This window comes from Lycium barbarum, chromosome 9 (assembly GCF_019175385.1).
Source record: "Lycium barbarum isolate Lr01 chromosome 9, ASM1917538v2, whole genome shotgun sequence".
Classification (NCBI taxonomy): domain Eukaryota; kingdom Viridiplantae; phylum Streptophyta; class Magnoliopsida; order Solanales; family Solanaceae; genus Lycium; species Lycium barbarum.
In genome coordinates this window covers 115,714,274-115,741,736 of record NC_083345.1, presented here as the reverse complement: position 1 = coordinate 115,741,736, position 27,463 = coordinate 115,714,274, and the positions used below count along the sequence as shown (strand labels likewise).

Below are 27,463 nucleotides of genomic sequence, written 5' to 3'. Positions count from 1 at the left end.
TTAACTGGCATAGTTTTTTGTTAAACCAAATTTAAGTGTGATGCAACCTAATTTGATTGTAGTAGAATTTTAAAAAATAAGTCGTTAATTAAACTATCATAATTTTTTAAAATTCTTTTTATCAACTTTCTGAACATTATTCAAAACAATAGGATGCTAATATCTGTAACAACCCATATGAAGTAGCAAAATTACATATAGAAGGGATTATCATTTCAATCGAACAAGTCAACAACTTCCAAAAAAACCAAGGGATGAGGAGTGTGTAGCTTGTGAAAAGAAAAGAAAAAGGATGTCATAAATTTGGATAACAAAACTTTTGGTTTTTACATTTCATGTCAAGAACATCTGGACATCCAGTCAAGCCATCTATACATGTCATCCAAAAAGTTATAGTACAATACAAAAAACATATACAACCAGCAGCTGTAAAAGCTAAGTAATTTTTTTAGTACGATCCTCGTTGCTCGAAAACAATCATTTACAACTGCAGATTATGCTTTCAGAAGTTTCAGGCTTAACAAGGGTATCTGTGACTATGAACTTGATCCAGACTCTGCTGGTTTTGTTTCAGCATTTACATCATCTGAAGCAGGGAGTTTCTCACTCGAAGCTGACGGCTCATCACCAGGAGAAGCCGAAGATTCGTCACCTGGAGAAGCTGATAATTCATTGCCAGGAGAAGGCCCGGAGGGAATAGGTTTTTTGACTTGTACTAAAATCATGGTCATGTTGTCGCATCCTTCACCTCCAGCAGTGGGTGCCAAACACCTATCAAGAACCTTTTCGCATACCGCAGAAAGCTTGGATTCCTACAAGCCAAACCTCTAGGTCAATCAGTATATCTATAGTGACATATAAAACATTTTATTGTTGCATGACATCTATCCAATCCCTGATCAAAGATGAGATGCCCAGATCAAATAATCAAACCTAAGCGAAACATAAGAACAAATAAAGATATCTAAATTTTGGCTCCTAAGGGTGTGGCCTAGTAGTCAATGAAGTGGGAGAAAAACCATGAGGTTTCAGGTTCAAATCCCAGCAAGAACAAAAACATTAGATGATTTCTTCTCATCTGTCCTAGCCTTGGTGGACAGAGTTACCTGATACCCGTTGTTGGTGGGCGTAGCAGGTATTTTGTGGAATTAGTCTACATGCGCACAGGAACTCAAGGAAAAAATGACGAGCCTCGTTACTTCCAGGAAAAATAATTGGTTGGTGAATTCCCATGTAACTACTTCAAAGCATTTCGAATTCCTAAGCTCCATCATATTACGGGGCATTGACAGCATGTCCTACATTTGTATCATCAATACAGCAAGTAACTCAATGCCATAGGAAAGAGGGTTTTTTTTTTCAGCAGAAAATGCCATAGGAAGGAGGGTTTTTTTTTTCTTCAGAAAATGCAGTGCTCTAAACAAACAATCACTGCTTTTTAGTTTTTACGACTGTGGTAACTGTCTGGGGCCAACCATTAGGACCAACCGCAGCCTCCGAAGCTCGGGGATAATGGGCCGCCCACTATCCTTCTCCACCCTAAAAATCACTTTTGTTGGAGAAAAATAGCAAACAAAAGTTTGATTGCTTACATAAAAAGATACGAGCAGTTAGAGTATGTAAGCACATATCACTCAAGCGCTGAAACAAGATTTTTAGTTCTCTTAACAAAAAAGGCCTTTTTTGGTGCTATAATCTTTTTGCAAACAAATACTTAGGCACAACAAGTCTTTTCATTTTTAATAGTTTCCTAAATAAATTCTCACATCACGGGAGGTGCAAATTAGTGGATGTGCCTTTTTATATACATGGTACAACTTTAGCCTTATACCTCCTCCTATAGCAAAGAAATTTCATTTATGGCAAATAGGTACGACCCAAAATATAGCAAGCAGGCATGGCCAAAAGAAGTATCCGTTTTGGAAGAACAGAGCAGAGAAATCTTTTCCATGGAAAATGCACACTTCCTTAACTAAGTTTCCTGCAGGTTTCACTTTTAGTGGCTTTATATAATCTTTGGCCTTGCATTTGGTGGATAGGATGAATATCACGTAACTCACGTAACTAAATTTTGTACTTGAGCAATAATTAATCTTAACGATATAGAAGCATCATCTATCAGACTAACCGATTTGAGCTGCTCATGTACAAAGTCCACTAACTGTTGGCTCGACATGCAGTCCCTGAAAACCAAGAAAAGGCCACGTGATAATGAGAAAATAGTTTATCAACCCAATTTTTTTTTAACTCATTTCTGACAATAGAACGGAGAACTTTGAAGTAATGTAAAAGTGGTAGATGAGATGAAAAACCACAGGAACAATTGAAAAATGAGAACCAAGATAGAGTATTGTTAAAATCTTAAATACACTTATTGAGAAGGAAATCTAATCAAAGGAAAAGGTGAAAGATCACTAGCCACCGCTCTACATTCTTTACATGAAGATCCTCATCCGAGCAAAGAAAACATATGCAAGCACTGAGATCAATCAATTTATTATATCTCAATCCAAATTAGTCTGGGATTGGCTATATGAATCCTCTTTATCCATTTTGCTCTATTTAGGCCTCATACCCAAGCAACGAGCACATAACTAGGTTACATCCCAGGGAATTTGGTATTTGGAAGATACGTCATGTTAAAAACTATTTCCCCCACCAATCGGTCATCAATCTACGACAACCCTCCTCCTACTTTGTCAAGCATTGGAATTGACTATCCTTGACAGAGCTCATAGTTCTTAATATAAGAAAATCCATAAGAACAAGAAAGGATTGAAAACATGGTAAAAGTAGAAAAAAAAATGATACGACATGCAGCCAAAATTTCAAAATTGAAAAACATGAAATTAGCAAGCAAAATACTTACTACTCTGTCACAATTTGTATGACACTCTTTCCTTTTTTCACTTGCCAGAAAGAATGGTATTTTTCCATATCTAAGAACTTTATTAACCCATCAACATGTTCTAAGAATGGTACTCTTTTTCTCAGAAAAGAATACGTATTGTCACTTTCTATTAAGAAGAGAAGTACGGAGAACAAGACGCCGCATGGCAAAAAAAGAAGTAGCAAGTCAATCATCCTACTCATAAAAAATTGATTGTTGTCTTATTGATACTTTACTTTTTTTTCTTTAAGAACAAAATTGATACTAAGATTATTTTAAAGTATTTTATGTAAGTTAAACTTTTTTATGATCTAGTGTCGGAATCAGCTTGCGTACACCTCAACTTTTCCACCGGGTTCTCCTACCTTCTACCAGCACAGGTACGGATAATTCTGCCCTCCAAGGCTTAAGTAGATCGGAAGAAATCACCTAGTGATTTTTGCCTTCTCTGGCATTTGAATCTGAGACCTCATGATTCTCCTCCCACTTCATTGACTACTAATTCTCTCCCACTTTCAAGATAGACTTTATTTTCTTTCAATTTGAAATGACCTTAAATTTTCAGCCTATCTATAATCTTCATTGTTGTAGTCTTATTGCCTAGCAGAATTTTCAAATTGAAACGGAGAGTCTAGAAAGCATACCATACACCATCACAGGCTAGGACAATAAAATCATCATCATCGCACAAATCGACCTAATTAGAAAACCAAAAAAAAATGTTAGAATATGTTGTATAAAAATATATGGAATGGGGAAAAAGCAATGCAGCATTAATACTATATCACAATTAAGGAGTTAATGAGAAAAGAACTTTTGATTTTTCAGCAGTTAATACCAATATTTTCCCTTCCATCCAAATCATAAAGTTAAATGTAACACCAATAAACAAGATACCAAACAAAGCCTTTCTTCCATTGGAGTATCTAATGCAAAATATTTACATGGTGAATTTTTATCTTTGATTGACAAAATGGATATGCTTTGTTAACCTTGAACAGAGCACCCATAATAATGAGCATCGCACTATAGAGTGCGATATTGATAAAAAGTTGTCCAACAGCATAATATCTATGAGAAGATTATTTTGAGAAGAAGCAATATCAATCATCTGATAAACCTTAGCTATGAGCTGTTGCTCGGACTTCAGTTTTCACAAGCACATTCCAAATCAGAGATTAGATTGATACTCATGGAGGCATAAGCAGGAACCTTACTAGTGCTGCCTCTACTTAGGTACTTGTCCCCATTTATTAACAATGGACAAGTGTGGGGTTCCCCTCGTCTTAAATTAGACAAAATCTAACATTTCCCATTTCCATGAATTATACGAAGCAGTTATAGGATTGTTCTTCTGGAGCTTTTTTGTCCAAAAGAGTTGCAGAATAGTTGAGCCTTCAAGGTCTATTGATTAGATGTAAGAATAACAATGGTGTTGAGAACAAAAGAATCTAACTCTTAACAATACATCCTAGGCTTCCATTCCATCGGATGGCTGCAAGAAAGAAATTCTTTACTAGAAACAAACAACACCAATAGAATAAGGCCCCAATATATATATCTGGAGACTCACAGATATCACAAGAATTACATATACACCTGACGTATACCAGTATTTTGAAACCTCTATACTACTAGACTAACCCTTTCACCAACAAACTGAAATAGAAAGAACCTTCAAAAGTTAAATGAACTCAGTTCTGGAGAAGGATCATGCAAGGCTGCAGAATATTAGGGGTGACAAAATTAGTGCATGAAAATATGACCTGCCTAACCCACCCAAATTTGGTCGGGTTAATGACCCATCTATTTATTAATCCAGGTCATATTGACCTGCCCAAATCGGTCCATAGGCTAATTTGGGCTAAGTATACAACTCAAATTGACCCTTGATGAACCTTGTCAAAGTATTTAAAGATTTTTGCTTTGTTTAATCTGTTATATATATGTATAATAGAGAGAGAGTTTTTTTTTTTTTTTGAAACAAGTAACATTTTGTATTATAGACCAGTACTGGGGAAGTACTGAAAACCCCTTTACAAGAGAAAAAAGGAGAAAAGAAAAAAATTAAACAAGAGTCACTGAAGCATAGCTGCAATCCTAAAATGAATCAAGAACATCTAGGATTGTCTCTGTATCTTCAGGGTATGCATTTGTACACCAAAAACAAAGTAGCCTAACACAGGTGAGCGCGCTTGATCATTTGAATTGTACTACTTCTATTCTCAAAACATCTGGCATTCCTTTCTTTCCAGATTGTCCACCATATACATGCTGGGATGATCCTCCAATTTCTTCTACTCTTTGCCCCAATCCCAGCCTCCTCCCAGCTAAAAAGAATCTCAACAATCTTGCTAGGCATTGTCCAAGAGATGCCCCTGAGATTGAGAAAAATCTTCCATAACTGGCTTGTGACCTTGCAATGTAGAAATAAGTGTCCTACAGTTTCAGCTTCAGTCCCACATAAGCAACAGTTTGAGTCTACGGTGATGCCTCTCTTCATCAGGTTCTCATGTGTCAGCAAAGCCTCCTTAGCTAGCAACCAAGTAAAGCAAGCAACCTTGTGTAGTATCATTACTTTCCAGATGTGTTTCCAAGGCCAAATAAAGGTCTGTGGCGCTATTGTGTTCATAATCTTGTAACCAGATTTCACCATATACTGTCCTTTGGTATGTCCAGTCCACCACAAACAGTCCTCTCCATCTTGCACCCCTTGAAAAGTTTCCAGAAGGCTAAAAAGTACAGTTAACCTGGGAATTTTCCAGTCGTTCATCATTCTCCTGAAAATCAGCTCCCAACCTTGAGGTGACCACATCTCAGCCACTGTCTTATTCTGATGTTGAGCCAGAATAAACAGATCAGGAAAGGAGTCCTGCAAGCTCCTACTGCCAACCACTTGTCTTTCCGAAAGAGTGTTTTGTTACCATTCTGAACTTTAATGACAGAGTGTCTCTTTAAGAAAGGCCACCAGGCTCTGATGGACCTCCATAAGGTCACACCATATGGATTATTTGCCTCCTTGGTGACCCAGCAATCCAGTTCCCCATACTTTATCTTGATAACATTTACCCAAAGAGATTGAGGCTCCTTAGAATACCTCCATAGCCACTTCAACTTTAATGCCTTACTATGATTCTTCAGATTTTTAATACCATGATCACCCTGTTTTTTGCTAGTAATCAGTTCTTTCCACTTTACTAAGTGGAAATTTCTTTTGTCACTGTTCCCTTGCTAGAAAAAAGATCTTCTAATCTTATCCAGTCATTGAACCACTCCAGAAGGGATAGGGAATAGATAACATGTAAGTTGGTGGAGCATCAAGCACTGCATTAATCAAAGTAAGCCTGCCTCCCAGAGACAAATACTGAGATTTCTATCTGGATAACTTCTTTTCACATTTCTCCAAAACTGCATCCCATATCTCTTTGGATTTTGACTTTGTACCCAGTGGCATCCCAAGATAGACAGTAGGTAACTGACCCACTTCACCTCCCAAAATTGAAACCAACAACTCCAAATTAGGGACAGAGTTAATGGGATAAATATGGCTTTTCCTCCAGTGAAGTCCTGAGATTCCCTCAAAGTAGACCAAAATGAGTCTCAGACACTTAACCTGCTCCTCCTCTGCATCACAAAAAATTAAAGTGTCATCTACATATTAAAGGTGAGACACCTCCAAACTCCTTTCGCCTCCTCCAGCTACCTCAAAACCTGAGATCCACCCATTTGGTTTGGCTATTTTTATCATGTTGTTTAGACCCTCCATGGCAAGAATGAATAGAAAAGGAGACAACGGATCTCCTTGTCTAATCCCTCTATGAGCATCAAAAAAACCTTCAGGAGCACCATTGATAAGAATGGAAAACTTGACAGTGGACAAACAGAACCTGATCCACCTGACCCATTTCTCCCCAAAACCCATTTGCTTTAGAATTCTAAGAAGAAACTCCCAATTCACATGATCATATGCTTTCTCAATGTCCTGTTTGCACAAAATGCCAGGCTTGTTTTGTGAAATTCTTGAATCCACTGCTTCATTAGCAATTAACACAACATCCATTATCCGTCACCCTCTAATGAAGGCCATCTGTTGAGAGTCCACTAGTTTATCCATCACATTCTTTAGAGTCCACTAGTTTATCCATCACCTTTTTTAACCTTTCAGTCAAAACCTTTGATAAAAGCTTATAGAAACTTCCTATCAGACTTATGGGTCTGAAATCTTTCAGCTCCTCTGCCCCTGCCTTCTTGGGAATCAAGGCAATATAAGTAGCATTGAAGCTTTTCTCAAACATTTCCTGATCATGGAAATTGTGAAAAGCCTCCATTATATCTTGCTTTAAAACATCCCAACACTTGATATAAAACCCCATGGTATCCCAACAGGATCAGGTGCTTTATCTATAGCACACTGCTTCAGGAAACTATATACTTCCTGCTCCTCAAATCTGTTTTGAAGGGAATCCCTCTCTCCTTCTGTGATTGAGGGGTAATTAATCAAGTCTCCATAGGCCTCCAGATCTCTGTCTCTGTGTAGAGTTTTTTATAAAAAGGAATGATTTCCTCCTTGACTCTTTCTGGTCCATGGGCTGTATGTGGTGATTTTAATGTTTGCAGGTTTGCCTCTGAGAAGAGGAACTGTCTGAGGAGATCTCAGCTATGGTAGAATTCTCAGATTTTATTGCTAACATGGAACTTCTAGATTTGAACTTAGAAGGAGGAACTTTCACTTGGTTCAGCGGAGATGCTCACAATACAGCATCCAGAATAGACAGGATTTTGTGCTCGGCTGAATGGAATAATCAATTCAGTAACATGAAGCAAACCACACTCCAAAGACCGACCTCTGATCATGTACCAACTGCCCTATTGTGTGATTCTTGGGAACATAGTAAATCATATTTCAAATTTGAGAACTGGTGGCTGAGCACTGAAGGTTTTGTGGACAGAATCAGCTCTTGGTGGAATTCCTTTGTTTTCTTTGGGAGACCTGATTACATTTTAGCATGCAAACTTATAGCTTTAAAATGTAAACTTAAGGAATGGAGCAGGAATGAACAGGGAACTTAAGGAATGGAGCAGGAATGAACAAGGGAATTTGAAGATCAAAAGGGTCAACTTGCTTAATCAAATGTCAAATTTGGACTCTGTGCTTGATAGAAGAGCTCTGACAGAGAAGGAGGCAATCAAGAGGGCCTCTACAGTTATGGAGTATGAAGAGCTACTAAAAAATGAAGAGACTGTATGGAGACAGATCCAGGGCTTTATGGTTGAAAGAAGGCGACAACACAAGATTTTTCCATAACACTGCTAATGCTCATGAGAGTTTTATTTACTATTGTTTGGTAATTAAACAAATTATAAGAAAATTAAAACCTAGTAAAAGTTGGACACGTGGGACAATAAGACATTGTTTACAACCCATCTTGACCCAGCCCATCTCAGCCCAAGCAACCTTTGGACAAGTCATTGACCCGCCCATTTATTAACTCAACCTATTTTGACCTGCCCAAAGTCAACCCAATCCGCCCATTTGACACCCCTACATCAGATAAAACAATCTTCCTGGATATCCATTGCATTCGATTCCTCTTTTGAACCTTATGAACTATTCCGTCTATTCTAATCATATGGATATTAACAACTGATTTCAATATAATTACTGTAACAGCAGGATGATGAAATTTGATCAACAGTTAAGTATCATAGGAAAAGTTTATAATAAGTTCGAGCAACCAGGGATTGTAGGATTGACACTTGGCCATTTTAAACTTCCAAAATTCGAGCATGATTTACCACTGATTGCTTTCAAAGTGTTTGGTCATACAGATACAGTTTTTATTTTTAAGAAAGAAACTGTCTCTAAATGACCAACACACTGAAATAGACACAGTTTTTTTTTTGAAGACTAAAAGTGATTTCTAAAGAAATAGACAGAGTTTTACACATGGAACAAAGAATATTATGCAACATCTAATAGCATTAATACTTCTCCGAGAATAGATGTCTTAACAATATGATAGAAGACATTGCACGATTTATGAAGAGCCTTAAGGAACAAACAATATTTATATCTGGGTCGGCTGTAACAATTTGCTTCTCAGCTGGCAAAAACTTATTCTGCTTGAATTCCATGTCACCTGCAACGAATTTAAGATATGCTCACTACCTCACCCAATAGATACTTTATTTAAGTAGCCAAAAGTTTAAATTCTGAATTTACCACTTAGAAAAGGGCTCCTAATTACATCTTTTATCTTGCTACATTACAGACGTTGCAAACTTATTTCCATAGGCTAGCATTTAAGCAGATTAATACAGGTTCGCAAATAAAATGACATAATACCTATAGCTCTTGCAAGATTTAAGCTGCCATTAACACGCCCTGCATGGATGAAACCACCTGCTTTCAAGATTCTCTCTCTCTCAACCTCAAGATCAGGCTTGTGATCCCTCGACAGATTATATGCCTGCACAAAAGACACGTGAATATTCATTTTAATGCCTCATATTAAACCATAAAAGTTTAACCAATAAAATTATTGTGACAACAAAAGTCCATGACAGTGCATTTAACACTATGACCCAGCCCTAGCAAGTTCAGTCCCATGGCATGCTCAGTTGCCATGTTGGAAGACGACTTCAGCTATAAAAGATCGACCAAGGAGAAAAGTATTAAGAGTGCAGCAAAGACAGTAATTAACTCGAACATAGCATCCCACCTGGCCCTTCCGTGAAATCACAGATCGAGAATCACCAGCATTCGCAACAATAAGTTGGTTCTCTCTAATGATTGCAACATTAGCCGTACATCCAGAAGTTGGTCCAGCAAAATCAGAGTGAGGACCCTGATAACAGAAAACACACAGCCATAAACCAATCAAACAATGAGCACGACAATGGCAACATGCAGGTAGCTCCCAATGTCCCACGAGCAACGACAAGGAATTGAAAATTACGTGTCCTTAGTTATTCCCTAGCATCAATTTCAAGAATTGACAATGTCAACTATAAAACAAAACGACAGCAATGAATCACATTCTATCCCAATTTCTTCTTAACCCAATATTATCTGCACAGCATATACCTCCTCAAACGCCCAGTCATCAGTATTTCCATTTCCATCACCATTTCTTGGAGACCATATAAGACCCTCTATCATACCCGAAAACTTGTTTAATCTATCCCCTAGCGCAGCCAGCTCCCTCCATCCTCTCTGACCACGCATCATCTCGTCCATTCTGCACCACCAACAAAACAAAATCTTTCAACACACAGCTTAGCAGCATAAAAGCAATTAGTGATCGCACAATGCAAGAAAATGTAAGCATGACTTAGATCTTCATTCAGTTACAATTTTAGAGCTTCTCATACCAAAAGAGCCTTTTTGGAAGGTTAGTCGAGGTGAATTCATAGGGGTATTAGATATAAAAACGGTTGACAATAGCCTGGGAAGTTGATACCATCCTAATAAACACCATTTCCTTCCTAACGGCTCCTCAGTTTCTTGGCACTTCTTCTCAATTCTCTTTTCTTGTAAGTTAGAGTACAATTCGAGATGAAAAATTTCAAGAAACCCCCTCTATTGTCTGCGTCAAACATGCACACAAACAAGAATTGAACTTTTACAATACTAGCATATAACAAAATAGAATTTATTTCTTTATTTCTCTTTTTCATGGTTACGAGGCAGGGGGACAGAGGATACAAAGTTATTGACTTCCTAATCGATATGGGACATGAATAATCTTTTTCATTCTGCCTTATTCATTGCTCCGTTTGCTGATCAGCCTTATACTTTATCTTGCACTTTCTCTCTAAAAATGCTTCTATATCATGCAAAATAGATTTTCTTTAATTTTGTGTCAGAACCTGTATTTTTACAGCATGTGGAGTCTTTCCTTAAAACTTTGTGTTCTGACACTGGATTTACACACTTTATAATCATTATCCTCTTATTTTTCTATCTTGGATAGACTAATATGATAAACAAACAAGAAATAAGACGCTCACTGCAGAGAAGTGAAGGTTTTAGAAAATATTTTCCTCATCTCTTCTGAATTCCTTTTTTTGGCCTCTTCATCTAGATCTTTTCCCACCAGACAACCTACCCTCCTCCTATTCCACTAAACTCTATCCTATAGCCACCAAACATTCCATCTTTCAAGCTCCAATTCCAACCACCACAGAGACCGCCAACCTTTTCTTTGTGAAGTAAGAAGTTTCATTAACAAAAGAGCATCAAGTATCTGCATGAATATGAAATGCAGAAACAAAAGAATTGTTAGCTCCCTTTACTGTGTGTCAATCTAAGACAAGTGAAGTAACAAATCCAAAAATTGGTCAGTGCTAATTACAGGAGCCAACTTAATCATCAGAACCAACAATAACCTATGGCTTGGTGGCAATTGGCTTGAGCCTTGGGGTGCTCCCTTTCAAGGTCTCAAGTTCGAAACCCACTGGGTGCAAACAATTTCTGAGGGCCATCGGACTGGGTAAAACCTGAATTAGCCGTGGTGCACTTGCGGGAAACTCCTTGCCGAGGGCCTGTGCACCCCCGGGATTAATCGGGGCTCTAAGAGCCTCGGACACCCGGTGCTTAATCAAAAAACCAACAATAACCTATGGATCACAATTCTTCCTAAAAACCCAAAATGCAACGCAGAGTTTGAGTATGATCGGCGGTCACCATTCCCTTATTGTGCATTCCACAATTGCACTAATCTCACCCGTCCGAAGATCGAATCGACCAACCTAACATGTACCTAAGAAACCCAATTTTCTCTTGTTTCTCCAGATACTGCAATAGAAATTTTCAAAACCCTCCAGTTTCTGATGGCACCCACCCTAGCCAGCCAAACAACTAAATCTTTACAGGAGAACAAGTTTGGATCCATCATTGGAGAAAAGGTCATTTCAATCTACTTTCTATTTAGCCTTATATTGGGTTTAGCTTAGTAGGTTAAATCTTCGCTGCTTTGTCAGTTCGTCAGTGCTATCTCGTCTGGTATTTACAATTCACTTTTCCATATTATATAGAGAAGGGAGAGTTCTTCCTCTATCTTGACTATAGCAATCTAGAACAGGTAAATTAGATCAAACATCAATGAGGAGAGACGGGAAAAATTAGAAACAAAAAGAAAGGAGGGTAGAGATAAACTAGTTAGAGATTGTTGTTCCGCCTATCTAGTCAAATAGTGTTAGTCTCAATAACCTGATTACTCTAAATATACTAAAGATATTCATGCTCAAAACTTATTGTCGTGCAGAATACAGGGGTGAAGGAGATTGGGGTAGTCATGCTGTGGATATTATATGATGAAGGTTTTTTTTTAGAAAAAAACTGGTAAATACATGATGAAGGTTTTTTTTTTTTTTTTTTTTTTTTGAACAGGTGATAAGATCCATGAATTTAAGTGAGGAGGTGAATAAACCCACGTCTACACCTTATATTACAACTTAATACTTCTTCTCTTTTTTTATAACTGAGAAATTCGAGGGCCAGTGGCACGAAATTCGAAACTCGGTGGATAATGGGCCTCTACCCTTCTCCACTTAAATACCGGGTTTTTGTCTACAGCAGGCTTTGAACACGTGACATGCACCTAGCCCACACATCATGCATTGTGCTTTTACCGAAGCCAGCTTATTACTTTTCAGCTTTAATTTTTGTTCCTTTTCACTTTCTATCGAAGTATGAAAACTTATTGCACCATAGGATTTTCTATCCTAATGTCAAGGATGTGATATGACAGCTGATAAGCACATTTGGAGAACCAATAAAAGAATTTAAGTCTCACGAGTCATAAAAAAAGGACATAAGGTCATTCAAGGGTGGCTCAGTTGGTCGAGCATGGGTCTTTCATAATGGAGGTCTCAGGTTTGAAACCCCCTGCCTACGACAGCAGGGATTTGCCTTCTGGGTCGAGCTCGTCGCACTGGGCTTGCCTAGTGCGGTTATCTCTTCTGTGTGGTTTGCGAGCTATTGCATAGGAGCTGGGTTTACCCTGTGCGCACCCAAAGGGTAGCAGTTGCGGGTTCCCATGTCATCGAAAAATAAAAATAAAAAGGACCTAAGGACTAAAACACAGATGCAGTCAAATAGGTGACATCTATCAGCTACAAGATATTAATTTAAGCAGTAAGGGAGAGATAATTCAACATCTATCCAAGTAGGCATACATCATTTTAATCATTTTCAGTTTCGACCACCAGAATATAAAGACAAAAGGTAAAATGAAAGTCTAGAATAATGTTGACATAGAAATTAACACATATATGGAAACTCAGTAATTGATGCTAAAACAGAAAACAGAGCAGAATATGAATTAGCCAGTTATACAACCAAAACTTCAAGAAATCACCTGAAAAAGGCTTTCTGGACTGATGTTCCAATATCTCCTTGCAGATATGCTTCGTGCTTGAGGACTTGTTGATGTAGATACTTGGCACAAAATTTAGCAACAACTTTACCTGCAATGGTTCAGTTGTTTGACATATCACAAAGGTAGCATATTGGTTAGGCAAGACATCTTTAACCATGCTTACTAGCCCACTTATTTTCCTAGTGCATCAAAATTTACATGGATTAAAGTGCCTAACAATCATAGTTGAAAAGGAAATTTCAAGGTAGGGGAGCTTCTCCCCTGAACTCTAGCCAACAAATTAACCTCCAGTATTCTAAATCAGATAAACTTCAATACATACAAACCAAAACAACTTGTAGACCATAACGATGAACAAATAGAGACCAGAAGACAGCAAATCTAGATGGGAAATACACAAAACATGCCGTTGAACCTGTATACATCACAACAAGAAACATCATCCATCAGCAGATTCATGTCATGGTATCCCCAAACATGCAGGATATCTTCAACATCATAGACAACATAATTCATTTAAAGATTAAAAGATAAATCTAGCACAAGAAATATTTCGCTAGGATATACTTTTAAATGAGAGGTATCATCGCTTTACTGAAGATGTGAAGAGGATAGATGTCATATGATGTTTCATTCATTCAGAGTGGATTACACAATTTGAAGGGTATTACAAGCTTAAAAAAGTAAATATTAATTATACACTCAAGTCAAACTATTGTTGTCTAACATGTATTCTCATAATCACTTACATAACCCTAAAAGTCTCACTTGAAACCCACAAACTTCCACGAAAGATCACAACTTTTACTGTTCACATCAGGAATAGCCCTAAGAAGAAAACCTAAAAGCTTAATTCGGAATTCAGGATGGCTACGCAATAGGTCTGTTTATGCATTCTGTTTGTGTTGTTCGTGAAAGGGGTCTAAGAGAAAAAGACAGTGATAAAGAGGAAGAAACAAAGCTTATCCTGCAGTTCATTCATCCCACTTCATCTGATAATGTCTAAATTCCATACTGTGAAAGAAAAAGATCATGAAAAAAATGTCAAGAAGTCTTTTGATCAGCATGGCATATATGTGATACCAAATTACCAATTGCGGTCATACTGAGAATCATAGTGGAGAGTTTTCTGGTTTAGGAATTATATGGGAAAATCCTCCTTTTGATTTGCTTGTTAAAACTCATACAAAAATTTGGTTGAATAAGTAATGCCTTTATAAAAAGAGCTACCAAAATTCGTGTGGATCTAGAAAAGTCACTTAAAGGCTGCAAATCCGATATTTTGCAAAAAATCCCACAAATGGTGATAGTGATCTAAAATTAGAATGTATTTCTCCCATGTCCAAAGTCCGAACCATGGCCTTAGACTAGTGAAGGAAAATAGACCTGAATGAACAACTAAACATCAAAGTTCCATTCATAAGATGGAAATGCATCCCACTTATGCAGGATGCATCACCACCACAATTTTCTTCACTCGTACTCAAGAAATTTCTTTTATTTTGATAAGTCGTACTCAAGAATATTTCATCACTCAACTGTTCAAGATATAGTATCAAAGCACCTACGCCAAAGTAGGGTGAGAGGCAAACTTCATATAAAAAAATAGGTAGGGGGAGCATAATTTCAGCAAATGCATATATAGCACTATGTACCTCCATGACCATCATAGACACCAAAAAAGGAAGTGGAAGCATCCAAGTCAGTAATTGCTGCATGCTAAATAAATGAGGGCAAAAGTCAAGATCAAAATAAAGTTCACATCACAGATCAAGCATCAAGCTGAAACTTTCCATAGCTTATATACTATGATAACACAGAAGCTAAGCAAGTATTGCAAAATAAAAGCATACATTACATACGAAAGGCACTCCCAAAGTAGCTACGATAAAACATGTACCGTGTATCAAACTAATGTAAAGCACAATAAACATCACAATTTGAGTGGATGTGGAGTGTGGATTCCCTTCTCAACTATCACATGATAGAATGACGTCTTAAAAAACCTAACCTTTTTACAGAGAGATTCCCATTTACTTTCACAAATTTGGTTCTCTTTCTCCTTTCAAGGAGGGTCTTAAACAGTGATTTGGGTAGCTAATGGGCACAACAAAGTATCAAGACAACAACAAATTTCCAGTTTGTCATATGTTGATTAGTTCTCATAGAGCAAGTAAGCAAAGAAAAGGCAAGTTTGTAATAGATGAAAACCCATGGTAAATGCATGGTTTGACTGTAACTTCACGCCACACATGGCAGTGACCAACTAGTACTTATGTGTTGAATCACATAACTCATTATGAAAAGAATGGATAGAGATATGAGCATCAAACGGAGTCTAAAAGAATCCTTCATACTTCATTTACGAATTGCAGAAAGGACTATATTCCTAGGGTCACAGGCTACAAGCTAATCTTTTCCTACATCAAAAGCTTTGGAAAGCATAGAGCCATAGACTATTAGAGTGTGGGTTTTCCTATTCTGGTATTACAATCATTTTTCCCTTATGGTATAAATACCCTAAAGAACCATTGGATGAGAAAATATCATTTCTTTTATTCGACAAACTTACATGCTACAACATATTTGCTAAAGTAGATGAGATGATTATCGATTACTCACAGCATCTTCCATAGCTGCTCGCCATCCTTGCATTGATGATAAACCATATCTAACCCTATCATTCTCACCATCTTCTGAAAATTTCTCCGTTTTCGGAGTACTCAGGTATACACCCATCTCCGATAGCTGAAATGACAAAGAGAAGCAATGACATAATATTAAGACTACTTCATAATTAGAACACTATATACCAGTGGATAACGGCAGAAATTTAACGGGAAATCACTGATTCAGAGTGGTTATTAGAACGTTTTAGTGCTAATCTTCGATTACAATGATAACAAACAAGCCACACTAGCGCAAAAGAATTAAAAATGATTAGAAAGGAGGAAAAAAGAAGACGAGAAACTCATTCTGAAGACAAAATTACGCCAATAATAGAGAAGCTATAAACTGCAATGAAGTATACATTCCTCCTATGCAGTCCTCTTTAAACCATGATTGCAGCAGAAGCAAATATCTAACACTCACAGACTGCACACAGCCTTATCAACTTTGAAACATCTTGTATTCCTCTCTTTCTAGACGTCCGTAAAAATGTAATGCCAACTTACGCCACTATTGTTGTGCCCTTGGGATTCCAGTGCCAATCTGGGTAGCAGTTAACTCATTTAAGTGCTATTACCCAATGATATTAACGCACTCCAAATATCTTGAAGAACTTCAAGATGGAGCATGAGATGATTGACTGACTCTGTAGTTTTATAATGCAGTCCATCTGTTAGACAACCTTCTTCTAGCCTTATCTTATGAATTTCAGATTATCTCCCAGACTGTTAGGAGGAGTCGATAGTCCAATATAAAAGGAGGAGGTCAAAGTGGTGACTAAAAGAAAAGTCAAATCTATTTGGGCAATTGTCTCTAGGAATCTAATGCATACCTTAATGTATCTTCAAGAACTCTAGGGTTATTTGAAGGTCAAAGTCAGCTGCAGTAAACTCAGTAGCACAGCAGGTGTAGAGATGTTCATCTTATTGATTATTTGATTCTGCTGTATTCTGTCTCATGTTTATTCAGAAATCTTGAGGATGACTCTATATGGATTCTTACGCCTAAAGATCACGCTGTAACTACTTTATGGGAAGAGCTATCTGATTCACAAGGTTTGTGGTCTAAATCTTGATGCATTGATGGGAATTTCAAGTTTCAACATTGCTGGTTCCCATTTGAATGAATAAACAAAAGAAGATTTAATGCAACAATCAAACATTTCCCTATTTTGACTCTACAGGCAATTGATTTTATGTTTCTGTGACACACACACACACATATATATATATAGAGAGAGAGAGGCAATTTGACCTGGAGAGGGGTTACGGACTTGGCAGGCTTGTCATTTTGACTGAGCATGACGAGAAATGTAAAGGTAAGGTCTGCGTACACCCTACCCTCCCCAGGCCCCACTTGTGGGATTAAACTGGGTATGTTGTTGTATGACGAGAAATGTCCAGTGTATTAACTGGAAAAATAGCAGCAGCAAAAGGAATGTTTTGAACAATAGATGTCTGTCTTTCATATTCAGCTATACCAATTTTTTAATTTCTAAACGGAAGGTTCAAAATATGCACTTCTACATCAAAAACAGCTTGCCTCCACATACTGCTGTCAAACCATGTAATTTGGAGATGGGACACCGCTCCAGTCATTCGTTCATAGAGTGAAATTAAATAACAAGGGAAAGCAACTGATTAGAAGTTTTACATTTCTTTAAGATGAAATACCGGATTTACATTTCTTTGAGACTTGATCACGCTAAAACCCATAATATAACCAAGAAAATCTATTTACCCTGCATCCATTATATCAAAAGATGCTAGTCTATAATCTTGGAAGGGAAAAAAAAGTACTAACGAGAAATCAATCACCATAATAACAACAACAGACCACATGGAACAAGAAGTTATAATCTTTCAGCAACCTAGATAAACTACAACACGTATGCCTAATCACAAACTAGGTAAGGTCAAACTCTCAATATCCATTTGGATCACATAAAAAATAAAAGCCACCAAACCCAATAAAAAGCAAAAAAAAAAAAATGCATACATAAGTATTCAACTGGCGAACAAAGCTGGAGAAGTTATTGAGTTTAAGGGAAAGAAATGTACAATCTTCTAGCATACTAGAATTATGTCAAGGGTCTAATAGAACGAATTTGAATTTAAGGGGCATCTTAAATGATTGATATCAAATGCTTAGGTTTCCAACAGTTATAAATTAAAATTATGAGGATCTACTAAACAACCTGAAAGTTATGATTTATACCATTGCAGATACATCAGCATACAATGGCAACTATTCCATTTCTACCAAGATATCAATATTCAAGTTTTCTAGGTTACTAGAATTATGTCAAGGGCCTAATAGAAGGAATTTGAGTTTAAGGGGTATTTTATATGATTGATATCAAATCTTTAGGTTTCCAATGGCTATAAATTGAAATTATGAGAAACTACGAAACAACTTGAAATTTATGAATTTATCCCATTGCAGATAGATCAGCATACAATGACAACTATTCCATTTCTTATGTAACTTCATCAGAACTTCATAGGAACTATCACAGGGGATGTAAGTAAGACTATCTACTAAAAAGCATACAAATCGTAGTTCGATATTTTCCTTAATATAATTGAATCGCCAATGGAAAATCCAAGTCTTGTTTTACTCTATGTTGCGCGGACTCTCCAAAAATGTTGCCGCACCCGTGTCGGATTCTCCAAAAACACACTATTTTTGGAATATCCAACACGCACCCATCGGCATTTTTGAAGAGTCCGAGCAACATAGATTTTACTAATATAAATCCTTGGAAGAGAACAGTTACTCACTCTATCTCAATTTATGTGACATTTTTCGCTTCTCGATAGTCAATTTAACTAAAGTATGAAGCTAAAATAGATTAGATTACCTCACTAATTTAAGATTAAAAATTTATATATTTGAAAACTACATACAAAGTACTACTCCCTTCGTCCATTTTTACTTATACTGTATTGACTTGGCACACCCCTTTTAAAGAGCCATAAATAGAATGTCAATTTTACAATATCACCCCTAATTATTACTAAGTCATCTAATGATTGAAATCGATCAAACTTACTTCAAAAGTTGTGCAACAACTAACAATTCCTTCAAGTATTCAACTCAATAATTAATAATAAGGGTAAAACACGAATGAAGTGGTAAATTATGACTCGATTTTCTAAACTTGACAAGTAAAATTTGGCATACAGGACAAGTAAAAATGGACGGAGGGAGGATTAGTTGCAACTATTCACATATCAATTTAGCGAAAAAAGACATTGATAAAATTTAATACAGTTTGAATCTTGAGAAGCGAAAAGTATCACATAAATTGGGACACAGGGAGTAGTTGATATGTATAAATCTAGAGGGAGAGAGGAGATACTTACACGTGGACTTCGCCGGAGATCGGACGGTGGTCAACTTCGCCGAGGGGAAATAAATTGGAAACGAAATTATGATTATTTTTTACACACTGACCGATCTACTGAATATTCAAGAACGAGAATATAATCCAAACACCGTCAGAGTAAAGTGTAAAATCTACAGTTTACTATTTTTATTTTTGTTTCACTTTTGGAGTTTCCACATAAACAAATGTTTTCTGTTATTTAAGTTTTTCTATTAAAATTATATTATTTGAATAAATTATTATTATTTTTATGTTCTTAAATGCATTTATGTTTTGGTAGATTCTTAAATGGCGCTTTTATTCAAATTAGATTTTTAGACTTACATTTTGAGTTGAGCTTTTGAATTTAAATACGTTTGTTTTTGTACTTTGCAAAATGATTATTAATTCAAGGTAAAGGTATTGGTTCAATAAAGTCACTACTAAAAAATCTGGGATTTCCCACTAAATTTTCTATTGAAAAATGTTCAGTGGGTATTTCTCATTGAATGTCGGTGGAAAGCATCTAGATAGTAATGTTTTCACAATGTTTCAATGGAACCTGCTTCCACCGTACGTTTTACCAGTGATCTAATTCGGTGGGAATGAGGTAGAAAAATCATATTTTATAGCATAAATTTTTCACCGAATGTCAGTGGGAAAACCTATTTCTAGTAGTGAGTTTCAAGTTCAATTATTTCCATATTTTGGTTTATGTTTAATTTGATATCGATATTTAATTTTTTTATTAGTATGTGCTAAAGGATATCGATTTGTATCAGTTGTATTTGTATTATTTTTAGAAATACCTTTTATCTTGTGACGAAAAACAACATAATCATTTGGAACTACTTCATCTTTTATTACTAGATGGTCTATGCCCGTGCTACGCACGGGCCCAATACTTCAGATTATAGTGTATCTATGTATATGTATATGTAGTTGTGTTTAGATAATGATAATATATATATATATATATATATATATACTGTGTTCAAAATACGATTAATATAACATTGTAGTTTGTGCTCCGTATCTAGAACTTTATTTTATTCGGTTTGCTACGAAAATTTATTAATATTTTTTAAAAGAGAAGATTTGTTTAAAAATAAACTATTTTCCTCTCTTTGAGAGAAAACAATAGCAATTTTTAAGCATCAGTTGATACTTTCAATTTTAATTCGATTAATTTAACGGTGTAAAATACTTATTATTTTTTATCAAATTTTGATTTAGATAATTCTAATTCAAATTTTTAAATTAATTTTACATGTTTAAAACGAAACAAAGTAGAAATTGATTTTTTCCTTATTCCAAAGAGTCCATCATTATTGATTTAATTGTTTGATTTTCTAAGCATTTGTTTTTTAACATTGTTTGTTTTATTAATGTGGGATTCACATTTTTTTTTAATGTTGCTTGATTTTGTTAATATGGGGTCTACTTTTTTTTTCCCGTGAGTTTGGATGTGGTGAGTTTCACTTTTTTTTTCTTCATTTTTTTTTATTGCTTGGTGTTATTTAGTATGGGGCCCACCCTTTTTTTTAAGGGACAACGGACGATGAAGCATGGGTCTAAACCCATGCTTTATATAGTTTCTTCTTTTTTTATTTTTATTTTTTATATTGCTTGGTGTCGTTTAGTATGGAGTCCACCCTTTTGGACATTATTAGTTTGCATTATATATATATATATATATATATATATATATATATTATGTTCAAAACACGATTGATATAACATTGTAATTTGTGCTCCGTATCTAAAACTTTATTATATTAGTGTTTGCTAAGAATACAAAGTCTGCACTTTATTTTTTATATATATTGCTTGATTTTGTCAATATGGGATATTATGTTCAAAACACAATTAATATAACATTGTAGTTTGTGCTCCGTATTTAAAACTTTATTATATTAGTGTTTGCTACAAATACGCATGGTGTTTAATATGGGGCCCACAATTATTTTCACATTTATTAGAGTAAGGAAAAAATGAAAAAGTAATTAAATTCTATCTTATTTTAATATATAAGTATTTTAAGTATGTTACTATATAATAATTTCATTTGCTCCAACTAATAAATTGATACGCACGCGGTAATGAATCCATCATTATTGACTTAATGAGATACTTTGGAAATTATATGAATATTGTTTGGTTTTTTAATATGGGGTGCACTTTTTTTTTTTTGGACATTAGTGTTTACTACGAATACAAAGTCTTTTTTGACATTATTTTTTTTAATATGGGGTTCACTTTTTTTTTTTTGATATTGCTTGATTTTGTTAATATGGGGTCCACTTTTTTTACCGTGAGTTTAGAGATGGTGGGTTCCACTTTTTTTTTTAATATATTGCTTGATGTTGTTTAGTATGGGGTCAATATATATGGGGCCCACATTTTTTTTTTACAATTTTTTTATGGGCCTGTTTAATATGAGACCCAATTTTTTTTTTATATATATAGTATGTTCAAAACACGACTGATATAACATTGTAATTTGTGCTCCGTATCTAAAACTTTATTATATTAGTGTTTGCTAAGAATACAAAGTCTGCACTTTTTTTTTTACATTGTTTATTTTTTTTAATATGGGATTCATTTTTTATATATATATATTGCTTGATTTTGTCAATATGAGATACTATGTTCAAAACACGATTAATATAACATTGTAGTTTGTGCTCCGTATTTAAAACTTTATTATATTAGTGTTTGCTACGAATACGCATCGTGTTTATATGGGGCCCACATTTTTTAACAGTGTTTGTTTTTTAAATATGGGATTTACTTTTTTTTTCAATATTGCTTGATTTTGTTAATATGAGGTCCACTTTTTTTTTCGTGAGTTTGGATGTGATGGGTTCCACTTTTTTTTTTAATACTGGATGTTGTTTAATATGGGGCTCACATTTTTTTTTAGGGTCTGATTAATATGGGGTCCAATTTTTTTTTTTTTATGGAGGGTCCACGACAGACGACGAAAAGCACCCCAACCGGTGCTTCTAATATAGTAGAAAAACTGAAAGTACTCAACTTTTCAAATTAAATAAATTATCACATTTGAAAATTGCATACCATAAAGATTTTTGAGACTACCAATATTGACCTAAGAAGCAGCCAAACTTGACTTGGATCCTAAGATGGAGTAAGATGTTAATGAATAATGCTCCATCTCTTTCTTTTATCAGCTCATGCTAAAATCACTACCCCGCTTTCTTAAATCATTGCTAAAATAGTGTGTTTGTATGTATACGTGTATGAGCCCGTTTGGATTGGCTTATAAGTTGTTTATAAGCTGTTTTCAGTTTTTTTTAGTGTTTGGCTGACCAGCTTAAAGTCATTTTGTGCTTAAAATAAGTTCAAAAAAATAATTGGGCCCATTTGACTTAGCTTATTTAAAGCAGCTTATAAGCTGAAAACAGCTTATAAGCCAAAAAAAATAAGTTAGACTACCCCAACTTATTTTTTTTAGCTTATAAGCTGTTTGCAGCTTATAGGCATAAGCCCATTCAAACAGGCTCTATATATGACACAATTATTCTTATTAATGATTGATGTGATTCATCTGGCAGATGTTTGATGCGAAAATGACCGGACTTGGAATAACAACTATATGTGGGGTGATCAATATTTTTTTTATTTTAATTTTAATTAGAAATTTTGAATTCAAACTTTAAGAATGGGATTGATTATGGTAGGGACTGCCGCCGGCTGAAAGTAAATATTTCAGCGTGAATCCAAATAAATCGAACCTGAAAGAAGATGCCGGACACAGGATAGTCTCAATTCTAATTCTTTTTTCTTTTACCAATAAAGGAGTATGATTTAAGCAATATTTGAGTCCCATGCACCCACCTGGTGGCCAGCCAATAAGCTGGTTGGATTTAAGTCATTCGTTTTGGCAGAAGGATTATTTTAATATGTACCTAAGAGAAGGATTATTTTAATATGTAATCAAAAGAAGGATTGTTTTAATTGTAGAGGAAAATCAGTCACATAACCTCTTTTATATTTATCTCAATTAGTTTTATTCTTATTAGGTTTTGAATATTACATAAGAATGTCCTTTTTATAATTTTAATAATGAAAACTCATTTTTAGTACAGAATTTTTGCCAGCTTATAATTTGGATGGTAGTACTTGGAATACACGAAGATAGAACGGAATTCGGCTATAAAAATATCTAAGTACTCAAAAGAATCTTATGAGTTAAAAATTTGATTATTCAAATATGGTTCTTTTCAAATAATGTCATCATCGTGGTAGTAAAAACATTGTTTTCCTGATTTTAAGTTTGTTAAGCAGTTTGGGCAGAAAAATATTTGATTACTTAAATGTAAATTAAGGACGGTTATGACAGTTAAGCGATAAAATATTTTTTTCATCTTTTCCGTCAATAGTAAGATTTTAGTACTCCTATCAGTAATCGAGCGTTTGGTTGCAAATTAAGAATATTGTGGAGTATAAAACGGAAATTCATAATTTCAGATTACCTTCAGGCATTTCTTTTTGTTATTAAACTATTGTTCCCTAATTTGCTACAGTTTATCCTTGTTTAATTGAAGTAATACTATTCGTTGTATATATGATACTACCATATCATCATTCAACTACTAACCATCTAGTGTAATCAAGCTTACGTCCCGACATGATAATGAGCTTCATATCACTATTTTTGCTTTATGTCTGTGACTATAATTTTATCTTTCGTTTTCGTGAGTTATAATTTGCTTAAGGGAATTTGTATATCTTGTGGAATTGATAAATTCTTGTACTTTCTTTATCTTAATTTCTGTGGCACTTTTCAATTTAGGGGCAAATGTTATCTCATGGGTGAAACGGCATTTTGAGTCATTTCTAATATGTTAAGAACATTTTTTACCCTTTTCTAATTAATTAATCAAGTTAACGCGCCTGAACCAGTTAATAGTTAAATTTAATGTATTTAAATTCATAAGGAAATCATGCTATATATATTACGAGTTTTTTTTAATCAATGGTTCCCTCAAAGGGGATTTAATAGATAAGCCAAAAAGAAGCATGGAGAAGAGCTTTACCTGACTTCAACACATCCTTAAACTCTAGCTTATCACACTTGAAAAGAAAGAGAAAGGAGGGGGGTTGCTCCTCGGGCAAGGATTGCCCTTCGCTGGGGTGGTTTTTAATTTTTAGCCCTCAAATCAGTGGTCTTTAACTTTTTCCCTTTACTACAGGCCTCTTGGTTCCAGGTTCGAACCTTCGCTCAGTCAAAAATTAAAAAAATAAAAATCGCAAGACATAAGTTGGGTTTCAAACTCTGCCTTAAGAATAAAAAAAAATTACTGGAATTTTGCAAACCTCTGTTTTAAGGCTTAACTTTGGATAAAAGTTTACTTTAAGTCCAACTTCTGCCTTAAGGCATAAGCTGGGGTCCAACTTATTGTGAACCCAAACTTCTGCCCTGCGAATTCCAACTCATGGCTTGTGATTTGTTTTTTTGTTTTTTTTGGATTGAGCCTGGATTCGAACTCAGGACCTCTGGGTGTTATGCGAAGGGCAAGTATTAAAGACCGCCAATTTGAGGGGCGAAAAATAAATACCACCCCAAAAGAAGGGCAATCCGCGCAAAAAAATGTTGCTCCTCGTCATGTAAACTTACAAAAAGGCAAAATACATCAAAACACCCCTAAACTATACCCGAAAAGTCGAATTCACACTTAAACTTCAGTAGTGACCTATTACACACCTAATTAGGGGTGTTCATGGTTCGATTTGGGTCGGTTATTAATTAAAACCATAACCAAACCAATTTAGCCGGCTTTTAAATGTCTAAAACCATAACCAAACCAAATAAAATAATAACTACCGGTTTGGTTATTGTCGGTTTGGTTTGGTTTGGTTGGATTTTTCGGTTTATGACTAGCAGCCATGAGACTTATCAGTAAAACATTAAAAAGTTGAAAAAGACATGTCTTTTTTTTTTGTTCAAACGATAACTTTTATTTATCGTTTAAGGTGGAACATACATCATAAAAATATTTTCACTATTAGTGATAGTGTCATACTCAAGTTACCCAAAGTTGCTAAACTATTACATATAGAGCTAAAAACTAACTAAGTAGTGGCTGCACCATTTTTGTCATCTTAATACACATACCTGGAAATAAAGTAGAGCGTAGGAGCTTTTAGTTGTTGTTACAAACATACATATTAATTAAACATAAAGACTACCTAAAATTAAAATGAAAATATATGAAATAAAAAAACTTTGTGTAATGATCCCAAACTTTGGGGCAATACTTGCATTTTGTCCTCAATTCTCCCATTTTATTAAAAACATTTTGTGTAATGATCCCAAACTTCAGATGTTTTTCTATCATTATCCCCGGGGCTAGGGTCTCGACTACAAACAGTTGTTCTTTTCTGCCTTTTAGGAGAATTACCCACGGAAGAAGTATTAGAGCATTACCATGTGCTTGAGTTACAACAAATGTTGATGTTACTGAAGTATTTTCTATAGGAACCTCCAAATCTACAACCTCTGTCCTTTTCACATGAAAAATATTAGAAGTTTAGGACCTGTTCAGACAAGAAAAAAGAAAGGTATAAATTCGGGAAAAAAAAAGAAACAACTTAAAATCAAATAGCTGACAAAGAAAAGCTAAAAATTAGACTCTAACGTGAGCTTCTGTTAGTGGGTTTACATTTAACACTTAAAGAGTTAAAAGACTTAAAGACATGGGCTTGGACATATTCTTAAAAACATGGGCCTTAAACAATCATGTGAAATAAATAGACCAAAAATCAAATTAATGATTAAAAGGTATAAAATATTTATAATTATTTATGAAAAAACTAATATTATACATATAAATAATTATAAAATTTATGTATATAATTTATCGGTTTGGTTTGGTTATTTATTCGGTTATTTTTTAATATAACCATAACCAAACCAAATATTATCGGTTTTTAAAATTTAAAACCAAACCAAACCAAATGTTGGTTTTTTTATTCGGTTTGGTTAAATTTTCGATTTGGTTCTGGTTTTAACCAAAACCGTAAACAACCCTACACCTAATATATAAAAAAGTGATATTGTTTCCTCCCTGAGAGCTGATGTGGCATAAAATGTAAAAATAATTAAAAAAATAAGCGCGTTTTAATTAAAATTAATTCATTTTTCTTTTTTTTTAATACTAAATTTATATTTTTTTAATCCCACCCTCACGCCCAACCCCCACCCGTCCCTTTCTTCTTCATTTCCCCACCCTTCTCTTTCTTCCAACCCCCACCTGTCTCTTTCTTCTTCATTTCCCCACCCCTTCCCCCACCTGTCCCTTTCTTTTTCATTTCCCCATCCCTCCCTTTCTTCCAACCCCCACCTGTCCCTTTCTTCTTCATTTCCCCACCCGTTCCTTTCTTCTTCATTTCCCCACCCCTCCCTTTCTTCCAACCCCCACGCGTCTCTTTCTTCTTCATTTCCCCACCCCTTCCCCCACCTGTCCCTTTCTTCTTCATTTCCCCACCCGTTCCTTTCTTCTTCATTTCCCCACCCCTCCCTTTCTTCCAACCCCCACCCGTCTCTTTCTTCTTCATTTCCCCACCCGTCCCTTTTCCACTCCGTCTTCCTCTTGTTTCCTCCTCCAAATCCACGGCCACCTACTAGACTTGTTTTTTTCTTCCACTTCTGGTTCATCTATTAAATTCTTTCTCTGACAATGGGTACAAATTTGTGAGCACAAACGGTAGCAAAAAGGGGCGGGTTCAATAGAACCAAATGTTGAATCTGTTGGATTAGAGGAATTCAATGCTTGGGTTTTGCAAAGAGGCAGTAGTTTTACCTTAAATTTACTTCTAAAAACTTATCATAACACAACATGCCTTCTTCTTCTTCATAGCAACTTAGGCGTCTTCCTGCACAATCAAAGGTCTTTTTTTCTTAAAAAAATTGTTGAATTCAATTTTTAGATATTGGTTTCAATTTAGTGTTTTGGACATTATTATGAGAAAGAAGTGATGGTCTTGGACCAGTTCTAGTGGCTGAGCAAAATGAGTTCTTCTGCAATTGGGTTGTAGGTAAACATAGAAAGAAAATAACTACGTTTTCTTTGATTTTAGGAGCAATAAACCACAGTCGTCGGGTTTCAGAGATATGTTTTA

General features: G+C 35.3%; 1 protein-coding gene across 3 annotated transcripts; it reads right to left on the bottom strand.

The window, feature by feature from the left end:
* Positions 1 to 302: 302 nt before the first annotated feature.
* On the bottom strand, positions 303 to 19,509 carry LOC132609548 (probable protein phosphatase 2C 60). Of its 3 annotated transcripts, XM_060323596.1 has the most exons (12): positions 19,314 to 19,509; positions 15,898 to 16,023; positions 14,931 to 14,994; positions 13,598 to 13,690; positions 13,255 to 13,363; positions 9,978 to 10,131; positions 9,613 to 9,738; positions 9,237 to 9,360; positions 8,954 to 9,030; positions 3,535 to 3,587; positions 2,129 to 2,183; positions 303 to 812 (listed from the first exon to the last, which is right to left on the bottom strand). In XM_060323596.1, the coding sequence occupies exons 2-12, from the start codon at positions 16,012 to 16,014 to the stop codon at positions 537 to 539; spliced, it is 1,248 nt and encodes a 415-aa protein (XP_060179579.1). In that variant the 5' UTR covers positions 16,015 to 16,023; positions 19,314 to 19,509; the 3' UTR covers positions 303 to 536. The 3 variants fall into 3 exon arrangements, with proteins under 3 accessions (XP_060179579.1, XP_060179580.1, XP_060179581.1); XM_060323597.1 differs by lacking the exon at positions 13,598 to 13,690 and having other exon boundaries at positions 19,314 to 19,506; XM_060323598.1 differs by lacking the exons at positions 13,598 to 13,690; positions 14,931 to 14,994 and having other exon boundaries at positions 19,314 to 19,506.
* Positions 19,510 to 27,463: the final 7,954 nt, after the last annotated feature.

Coding starts and splice junctions, on each gene's coding strand:
- LOC132609548 (XM_060323596.1), bottom strand. CDS start 16,014: ATGGGTGTATACCTGAGTACTCCGAAAACGGAGAAATTTTCAGAAGAT. Junction 13,691..14,930: donor TGTCTATGATGGTCATGGAG/GTACATAGTGCT, acceptor TGATGTATACAG/GTTCAACGGCATGTTTTGTG. Junction 813..2,128: donor TACATGAGCAGCTCAAATCG/GTTAGTCTGATA, acceptor TTTGGCTTGTAG/GAATCCAAGCTTTCTGCGGT.